Raw genomic sequence first — 10279 nt, 5'->3', positions numbered from 1 at the left:
GACAAGAATGAGAACAGGGCTGTCAAGTCTACAGCGCACCAGAGATGTTATTCTGAGAGTAAATGGCGCCCTGCTAACAACTAGGTTTGTTCATCTGTGACTCAGTAGGGAGTTGCACCAAAGCACCATGGACTTGTCTTCAAAAAGACTACCAGCTCAGCTCCTGAACAGCTTTTTATTTATTCATATGGTAGTGCCACTGTCCCGAAAGGAGCGAACAGCTTAAACCGTGTTCACGTTCCACAAACTGGAGCGTCAAAGCATAACAGCGACTCCCCAGTTCTGGTCGTGTTAAAACTCTGCACCCTGTCCTGATCTGAGGGAACGCCCGAGGACACCACACAGGGTCTACAGCGCCCGACGCACCGACAGGATCCGAGCGCGATTGTGCAAGGACAACCGGAGAAGAGGGGGGGAAAAACAAAAACAACTTTCTGCAGCTGCTGGGATTGGAACACAAAAAGTGTCTGGAAGCCCTGGATGACCTAGCTACTAGCTGCCATAAAGGATAAGTTGATTCTTCCTACTGTGTGAGCCTGAAAATGTGCAGTTAGAGGAAGCCCTTGAGAATTAGGTGTGTTGCTTTAATTCAGTTGTCATGGCTTGTCTCATTCGATGAGCTGATTCCACAATATGTTAAAAAATAATAATAATAATAAAAGGGCCACCAAAGGCAACCAACGCACCGGCGTCGCCCAAAATCACGTCGTATTAACACTATTAGAGGCAATTACTGCAAACTCACTGAACTTCTTAAAAAACACAAACACAAAACAGGAAGTACCTGCCTCACTGGAGTAACTCAGTAATGCTATGAAACACAGGACAAATCTCAAAACCACTAAACCATATAGTGCACTACGTTTTGTCGAGAGAACAGCGCTATATGGGTACAACAGTGTGTCATCTCAGAGTGCCTTACAGCTTTGCTGCGAGAGAGAAGGGTGGAAGACCAAAACCTAACAGAAACAGCACGAGCCGTTTCTTTTTTCTCTCTTTAAAAAAAAAAAAAAAAGTGGGGGGCGGAGGGTTACAGTGCAGAAAAAACTTAAAACGGGTCACCCAGACACCCTCAGACGAGCCGATTTAGCTCCTTTAACCGTACTGGACAAAAAACATTCTTGTGTGACATTAGAAAAAAGCCCTATCTTATCCTAAGAGATCAAAATATGCCACGCACGACACAGTCGAGTCAAAAACTAGTAGAAAACACTAAACAAGCAGATCTACGTGTAACAGACACACGGTGTGAGAAGACAACGCACAAGTGTGGAGGGATCAAAGTGAAGCCGGACCCTCTCGTTGTGATGACACGGATGAGTGGACATTATTCTCTCACGTACACACAAACACATATGGAAGATAGATCAATGTAAAGGGATTGTCAGGCAGTCCAAACATACAAACTGACCACAATCACGGTTATGTCAGCATCACTAAATGAGACATTTCTCACTTATTACAGAACAATGAAAATCTATTCAACAGCCACGTTTAAACCCGTCCAGACCGAAGCGCGACCGAATTCAATCAAGAACGAAAGAGACATTTATTAGCGATCATTTGGCTTATTAACTGATGGCTAAATTTGTATTGATCCTGAACAAGTCTCTTGGGTGTAGTGTTCTGCTAGGTGCCTGACAACATGTCGACCTTAAATAAACAAAGAGAGAAAAAAAAAAAAAAAACTAAATGCGACAAGACGCTCCGAGCTTACTGAAAAAGAGCAACCTTTCCCACGTTGTGTTTCAAAAAATAGCATGAGATCAGAAGAGGAAAAGGGACTGGGTCGAGAATATTAAAATCAGGAGTAGAAAAGTGCAGGCCTCGTTGACAACTTCATCCAAAAATATCTGTTAAGTACAAAAGTGTCAAAAGGAAAGGCGGTGAGAGAGAGAGAGAGCAGGCAGAAATCTGAAGAAGCCAGATGAAGACGTGTAGAGACAGACGGGCAGCCTGCAGAGAGGGCTGCTCCGAGTCCAAATGAAGGCCTGAAGAGAGATAAGACACTAGTTTCCTTCTAGAAGTTCACCACTGAGAGACCGTCTGAGCCTCAACTGTCTGCAGACCAGTTTCGATCGATTTCCCTCTGAAAATAAGTCATTGTCATTATTATTATTATTATTACTGTTTTCATTCTTCTTGACAGTTATCAGCAATATATCAACATTCGTATAGTATCATCTATTAATGCTTTTATTATGGTTCATCAAGTGTATGTGTGAAGGTTATTAGTGTATAGCCTTCCACTGCCTCCACCACAGCTGGTGCCGCACTCCAAAACTCTTTCAGTCTGGAACCCCGCCCTTCCCAGATATTTAACCCTTATCCCATTAGGAGAAGATACGGATGCACTGTGTGGTCGGAGTGTGACAGACGGGGCATTCGGGATCAGCTGACTGGCAGATTTGCCCGGCGCACTCCATGCAGAACAGGTTGTGGCCACAAGGAACCAGGGCTGCCGTCACCTCGCTCTCGAAACATACAAAGCAGTCCCTGTTGACTCCGGGGCCAACGCCAACCAGACCTGCAACCCCAGAGCCGCTTTTCAGACGGCTCAGCATCCCAGAGCTAAGACCCACGCCGCTGCCGCCGCCCTCGGAGTCAGTGGGCGAGCCACCAGGCAGGGAGGACGCCGAGCAGGAGGAGTAGCCGGTCGATGAGCCACCGGAGCTGGAGCTGGAAGCTCCTGAGAAGGAGCCGCCTCCTGTGCTACCAGACTGCAGCCAGGAGAGAGTGCTGAGGGGGTCGCTCTGGGCACGTCGAGCCAGTGGGTGATCCAGAGGGCTCACCCCTGTGTCCTGAGGCAGAGTTGGAGACAATCGTGGAGTGATGGCACCGCCGCTGAGGCCGCTGCTGTTGCGACGTAGAGGCTGCTGCTGTGAAGAGCCGGCCGCCTTACTTCCTGTTCCACCGTTGACAAATGGTGCCCAGATGTTGGAGGCACTGAACTCAAAGCCCAGTTCCTCCGAGGGAGGTAGCCCTGGGGTAGAGTCCCCCCCAAACGTGAATCCGCCTCCAGCACTGCTGGAGCTCGTGCTAAAAGGACTGGTGGGGCTGCCTCCATCGTTGGCCTTTCGGGTGGTGCTGAAGTTGTCCGAGCTCATTCCGCCATTGTGCGTGTGATAGGCGACTGAGGACATCTTACGACTGGAGGAGTGGTGCATGGACATGGGAAGAGGTGGGGGCGGGGAGGGAGGAGGGGGAGGAGGGGCAGAATGGTGGTTTGTAGCTCTGGACCAGAGAGATGCTCCTAGCCCTCCGCTCAAGGAGCCGAGACCTTCTAGACTGACGTCAGTGCCGTTGGTGTGGAAGTCATTGTCTCCCTGCAGGTCTACAAAGGTTCCAGTTCGCAGGGTGATGTGGGTCTCGATCTCCTCTCGCGCTCGGTCCACGTTCTCCGGCATCCCCGTCACCTCGAACACGGGGTCTTTCTCTCGGCTCGGGGTCACAATGTAGGTGTGAGTCTGCTGCTGGATGCGCTTGATTGTTGCTCCCTTTGGTCCAACAACCAAACCGACGACTCTGTAGGGCACTCTCACCTGGATCAACGACAGGAGACACGAGTTTAACAAGAGCACGACATTTGTGTGGCTGTGAAGAAATCCACCAATTCCTCTGAAAGTTTGCGTCTCCAAACCTGTTTCTGTACCTGAATGGTGGTCTGTCCAGGTAGGTGAGGTGGTCCAGGTAGTGAGCCGCCTCCTCCAGGACCTCCAGCTTTGCAGCGGGATGCTCGGATCATTGAAAAATGTTCAGCCGCGGATACAATTTCACGTTTGGCCATTTCCACATCCTCCCTGCGTCCTGTCACAATGAACACGGGATCCTCTCCTCTGACTGGAGTCTTGATGTAGGTGTTTGTTTTTGCACGGAGGGCCTTGATCTTACAACCTGACAGATTCAGAGAAACATAAAACTGTTTTATAGTCAAATTTATCTTTTAACAGATTAGAGCAAAACTACTTAAAAAAAGAGACATTATTTCCTGTATTCACCAATTTTTACCCACTTTCTTCTGCTATGGTCTTATGGTTACAGATGTTTATCCCCAGTTGTTTTACTTCTAATATCCAAGCATCTGCTTTTCCATAAGCATATATTAGGATTTACGTCATGGACTTAGTAGCAAAGCCAAAGACCGCAGCATGATTTTTGGGCACATTCTTGGTATGAGCCAAATGAAAAAGAGAAGCCCAGTGGCCTGAAGAAAGTATTTTGTCAGATTTGCAAAGAAAAAGTCTACCGAGTCAGAAACACGAATGTTATGTCCTTAGAATACAATTAATACGGTAAGTAAAAATTATATTCTTGATAATTTTGTGTACTTCACTCATAATGCAGCAGGTGAACACATTTTGTTAGTACTTCACAATAAAGGCTTCTTTACAAATGATTTATCAATGCATTATTATAAAGAGGTTATTCATGAGTTTGTAACCTTTATACAGCATTAATAGTTTATAGCAGGCTCACTATTTGGATAGATTAAATGCTGCACTTTCATTCATTTCCTCATAATTGAAATTTCAAATGCCAGATGTTTATTATTAGTAAATACTAAACAAGTTTAGAAAATGAACATTGAGCAACAAACATTAAATCACACTTACCTGGAGGAACACAAACACAGCTGCTTCCGTTTATGAACTGTGTTTTATAATCAATTGCTAAAGCTTTATAAATGGTTTGCAAACTCATGAATATGAAACATTTTTTAATCATTTAGAAAAAGGGACCTTTATTAGGATGAGGTGCACAAGTCGTTCTTAAACGCGTCACTTTATAGCAATACAACCTGAAGCTTAAAAATATGATTATTGTTCCTGTTAACTTATTATTCATATATGAATGTTTCTGTTCGGTGTCCTGAGATGACCTCTGTTGTGACTTGGCGCTATATAAATAAACTGAATTTAAACGTTCTTTATGGGCAAATTTATTTGAAAGTACAGTAAAGCAAAGCACCTGGCTGCTAAACTATACACCTAGGCAGTCGTGTATATCATAAAAATGGATAATACTTGGCTTTTTATGTATTTGACTGGGTATTGAAGCCATATCAACCCTGCCAACGCTCTTGTTAATGTGGTGTCTTTTTTAATAGCAGCTCATCATTAATCTAAATCAGAACAATGGAGAGATGTGTGAATCCAGGCAAAGAGAGTCTGCAGCAGAGCCAGTGTTGGCCCAGCAGCTCCCCATGCACCGCTCTCTGTGTCTTTAAATGAGCAGACTGCTCCGTCTTCGACCAATAGGACGCACGGAGCGTGATGTCATTCTGGGAAGCAGAAAGCATGGCTTTTTCAAACAAAGAGAACAATGCCGTAATGCTACCGCGGCAAAGCACAGCCCAGAATCTCAGCGCAGCTCAAGGAGACTGCATACGAACAAAAATTGAAAATAGATGTGTATAAAAATAAAAAGTCTTTGGGTGAGCTCGTAAAGAAACAGCGGCATCGGCCGACGGAGCTGGGTGCAGGGCGGTGCACCGCCCAGTCAGTGTTTGTGCGTCTGCTGCCCCGTTTCAGCCTGACAAAAAAAAAAATATATTAAAAAAATAAAAATAAACAAGCGACGACACGCTCCGTTGCCAGAGACGCGGATTCCGCGTGAAAACGAGCCGCTTCGCACGTGCGGCGCACGACGCGAGCACATTTCGCGACATTCCCTTTGTTTGGTGCAGGCTTCCAGACACGTCCAGACTCCCCGACAATCTGCCGCTTTGTCTGACCCTTTTCCACCCCTCCCCCTCCATCCTCCTCACCCGCCGCACTCACTCTCACACTCCTCTGTCACAGCTTTGTCTTTAAAAAAAAGAAAACGAGCGCAGAAAACACACAATCTGTGCTGCTGTTAATTAAATATCAGCGTCGTGTTGTTGTTCAAAGCACGCAGCGCCAGCACGCGCAGACGGTTTAAAGTTCAGGGGGGGGGATTTTCTCAGCAGAACACCCAAACAAAGAGTCACCAGCCTCCAGCACTAACACAACAACAACAACGAGCCTTACCTTGTCTCCCCACTATTTCAGCGACGTGCTCGGAGCTCGGGACAGGCACGCACTCAGTCATGTTCACGCTTCTTTTCCTGTTGCAGAGGACGGAGCTTTGTTCCCCGTGGAGCATGGAGTGAGACCCGGCCATGTGGTACCCGCCCGAGCCGTAGTACTCCGGGGAAGGGGAGCAGGAGGATGGCGAGTCCCGAGACCCGCTGGGGTGGTCCAGCATCTGGAGATCCACGTAGCCCCCTCCACCGACGCCGTTGCAGCTCTCAGAGCCCGGACCTTGGGTCCCGTCCAGAGCGTCCACAAGCCCGCCGCCTCCACCACCGCAGTCCACCTTGTCCAGGGCCATCAGTGACAGCTGGTCCAGGGCGAAGCGGAGCACCTCTTGGTGGTCCTCATCCCGGGACTCCGGGTCCGTCTCCCTGGGCAGAGCCACGCCGCCGTGCTGGCTGCTGATCATCACGTCGTGGTCAATGATCTCGGGATGGAATAAAGGGCTAGGCATAGTCCCTCCGTGGATCTCACATCAGATCACGGATGCCTGTTTTATTGGGAGTGATCTCACCCTCAACTGAAGTAAACAAAATAAATAAAAAGAGAATCATTATAAGAGCACCGGAGCTTCCATCAACAACAGCATGCATAATAGTGTTGCTCAGAGCGCCTCGCTTTGTCTGTTGTTGCTGCTTCTTGTCTGACAACATTCAGCAGCCTGCTGCCTGCGTGTCTGTCAGGTAACCTGTTTATTTTCCCCCCACGACAATAACGAGACAAAAAAAAATTAAAGCGTTTATTTAACTCCTTCCACCGACGTTTTGAAAATATACACGGGATAAATAATGAAAGCCGCTGTTAGCTTCAGGAGGAAAGCTAACAGGCTAGCTACACAGTCGGCGCACAGTCACGTTGTCGACCCCTTTGTTTGGGAGCACCGCGGCTAGCCGCTTAGCTCGGCTCTGACAGGAGAACTTCTGCTCCAAACAAATAAAAAACACTGTTGTTTTTTAAAAATCAAACAAGAGCCAAGGTATCGCCAACTTACTTTATCTGGCTTTCCAGGTCCCCTTTCCGCTCGTCTTCCAGCTCCTGAGGTGAAGACGGGAGGCAGCCGAGAAGGAGGAGGAGGAGAAGGAGGAGATCAGTGCAGCGCTGTGAGCTTAGCGCGAGAGCTAACTGGAAGCTAAATGGGGGGCGTTGAAGAAAAAAAAAAAAACCGTTAAAATCGAAAAGAGGGCAGCGTTGTTGTTGTTTCCTTCTCTCTCTTTTCTTGGAGTCAAAGCACACTCCTAGGAGAGTCGTTGCGTCTTCATTCTCGGTACCGCCAGTGGATGGGAGTTCCCTTTAAAAAAAACAGTGATTCTCGGTTCCGGGCTGCCCGCCTGACCCCGCTCGGTCCGCCGCCGCCTTCGTCTCTGCGCTTGCCGCCTGACCCAGCTTGGTCCGCCGCCTTTGTCTCGCCAGGCGCACGCGGCTCCGTCTGCCGCACACGGCAGTGACGTCAGACGCGGCACAACAAAAGGTTCAAAGGCCACAAGCAGCAAGCCGACAGCATCGAGCCCTCTGCTACTGCTGTGACTGACAATCTATTTTAGATTTCTGCGAAGCTTGTATTTTTCCATCCCTTTAAATCGCAGATACAGATGAAAAAAAAAAAAAACACATATACAATATAAACACATGTGGTCATGGATGGGTGTGTTCATCATGGCTACCAATGAGATGTTATCATCTCTGAATGATCTGTTGTTGCATTTACTTTCCAGTTATTTATTACTAACAATTCACAGAGGTGGAAAATTGTCAAGGTGGTACCTTATTATGGAGAATGCATTCAAAGAAATTGTTCCTAAGTTAACATATGTGAGTGTAATTAATTTAAACAAAGCTCATAATCACGTTAGTGATCTGTGTGAGCTCTCAACAACTTAGCTGCATTTTATATTGCAGATCTTCCATCCATCCATTATCTTTACCCGCTTATTCCATTTTGGGTTACGGGGGTCACTGGTGCCTATGTCCAGCAATCACTGTGCGAGGGGCGGGGGACACCCTGGACAGGTCGCAAGTCCATCACAGGGCCACACAGAGACAAACAAACATTCACTCTCTCACTCACACCTAGGGACAATTTAGAGTTACCAATTAGCCTAACATGCATGTTTTTGGTCTGTGGGAGGAAACCGGAGTACCCGGAGAAAACCCACGCATGCACGGAGAGAACATGCAAACTCCACCCAGAAGGCCCCTGGACCGGGGTTTGAACCAAGGACCTGCTCGCTGAGAGGCAGCAGCTCTACCAGTTGTGCCACCGTGCTGTCCTTATTGCAGATCTTATTGTTCCATATTTTCCTTACAGACCACTTCACTCTCAGACTGCAGGCTTACTTGTGCTAGAGTTTCCAAAAGCAGAAAGGAAGGCAGAGTCTTATTATCAGGCTCCTCTCTTGTGGAACCAACTTCCATTTTCTGTCCATGAGGCTGACACGTTGTCTACTTTTAAAACTAGGCTCAAGTCTTTACTTTTTGATAAATCCTATAGTTAGGGTTGGCTTGGGCTTCCTGACCTATACCTTATAGTTATGCTGGTATAGGCTTAGACTACTGGAGGGCAAATTGACCTCATTTAATCAAATGAATAGTTACAATTGAATACAAATGAATAATTTGTATTTCTTTCTACCGTTACATATGTTGTTGTTTTTTCCTCCTAGTGAGGACCTGCTCGCCTCCATTCTGGGCCTGTCATTCTGTGTCCGTTTCTCCTCCCTGTCCTCTTAAACCCAGGTCGAAGCAGATGGCCGCTTGTCTTGAGCCTGGTTCTGCTGGAGGTAATGAAGACTCAGACACGTCTGCTGGCTTCCTCCCTTCCTTTGATATACTGTATAACTTTACTAATTGGCATTCACAATGTATCTTGGGACTATATAAATAAACTGAATTGAATTGTTTCTCATCCAAATAAAAGAGTACTTTAAAAAGGTTCAATCCTTTCCTTATCAAGTTCAAGTAGGTTTTATTGTCATTTCACCACAGGTGGTGCATGAGGTGGAACAGTTACATCCAGCAATAGCAAAAATGTAAAGTGTAAAAAGAAACAGTGAATAAGGATCTAAGATATACTAAATGAATGCCAAACTGTACGTTAAAAGATCTAAGATATACACTAAACACTAATAATGCAAAACAATACAGCAGTACAAACAAGTCTGAGCAGATGAATGTGGTCCCAGCAGTTCTGGCAGAGCCACTGTAGTGAACCTGATCTGGCCTGATCTGACCCTGATGACCTCAAATCTATCAGATGGACAGAGACTGTTATTTTCATTGATCTGAAAACAGTCTGAGCCATCTGGTGACTTTCTTTCTTGAATTAATCAAGCAGAAAAGACAATTCTTTATAATCATTACTGTCTTACAAATGTTTGATAATCAAATTGTGTTAGTTTCACTCAATGCTTACAGGTTGAAAAGAACTACTCATTTTTATTTTACATAAACAGTAAGTAATGATTTTTATTCCTCATTCAAAGAAGAAATCAGGTTAATATGCATTTCTTGATTTTCTGTCTGAAATGAGCCAAGTCGTAAGTATGTGAAAGTTGAAGCTTCGGTCAACTAAATGTTTACTGAAAAAGGGATGTCATGTTTTACTATTTGGAAAGATACAACAGAGTGAGGCTCCAAAAAGTCTGGTATTCTGCAATAATCTTTTCTGTATGTTGAAAACAAATTCATTCCCTGACCTCGACTTTTGATAATACCTTACGTCAAAAACCACACCTCTTTCTGGTACATCCACGAATCAGAAAGCTCTAAATTGAACCGGAAGTCGACCCATTTAAAATGTGGCAACTTCCCAGTTCAAGTTAGTTCTCAAGGAGTTCTGAGGAGAATTGGTTAGAATTCATGGGGAATTCATGAAGAATGGTGAAGTGAATGGAAGAGAATTCGAGAATTCAGGAGAGTCAGAGACGTTTGGAATTATAACTTCTGTTTGAACAACCCACGCACGACTATCTAAGGATTTCAGCAGCTCTCAACGGAGACGCTGAAAGGTCTGGAGGATTCTCTATCGAGCTGATCTATCATCACCAGGTAACGGTCTCTTCTTCGACTAAAGTGTACCGGAGGCGAGCTGAGATCTGATGAAGCGTGCACGTTCTGGTCAACAGATATTAATTCCCTCACATAGTTCTCTGTAAGGAAATCTCCATTTCATCTTAAACTCTTCTCTCTCTCACAAAACCAGTACAGATATTTTAGAAATATCTGAA

At 45.8% G+C, this 10279-nt stretch overlaps 1 protein-coding gene across 1 annotated transcript; it reads right to left on the bottom strand.

The window, feature by feature from the left end:
- Positions 1 to 2088: 2088 nt before the first annotated feature.
- LOC119414620 (RNA-binding protein MEX3B) lies at positions 2089 to 7492 on the bottom strand. The gene is made up of 4 exons (XM_037681721.1): positions 7048 to 7492; positions 6012 to 6576; positions 3653 to 3894; positions 2089 to 3542 (listed from the first exon to the last, which is right to left on the bottom strand). The coding sequence occupies exons 2-4, from the start codon at positions 6508 to 6510 to the stop codon at positions 2334 to 2336; spliced, it is 1950 nt and encodes a 649-aa protein (XP_037537649.1). The 5' UTR covers positions 6511 to 6576; positions 7048 to 7492; the 3' UTR covers positions 2089 to 2333.
- Positions 7493 to 10279: the final 2787 nt, after the last annotated feature.

This window comes from Nematolebias whitei, chromosome 9 (assembly GCF_014905685.2).
Source record: "Nematolebias whitei isolate Nwh7 chromosome 9, NemWhi1, whole genome shotgun sequence".
Lineage (NCBI taxonomy): Eukaryota > Metazoa > Chordata > Actinopteri > Cyprinodontiformes > Rivulidae > Nematolebias > Nematolebias whitei.
Note: the sequence above shows the minus strand (reverse complement) of the source record. Positions and strands in the feature narration are given on the sequence as shown.

What these genes read in the sequence shown, in the direction of transcription:
- LOC119414620 (XM_037681721.1), bottom strand. Translation starts at nt 6,510, where the DNA reads ATGCCTAGCCCTTTATTCCATCCCGAGATCATTGACCACGACGTGATG. An exon ending in TGAAATAGTGGGGAGACAAG is followed by an intron (nt 3,895 to 6,011) that starts GTAAGGCTCGTT and finishes TGAATCTGTCAG; the next exon opens with GTTGTAAGATCAAGGCCCTC. An exon ending in CTGGACAGACCACCATTCAG is followed by an intron (nt 3,543 to 3,652) that starts GTACAGAAACAG and finishes TCGTTGATCCAG; the next exon opens with GTGAGAGTGCCCTACAGAGT.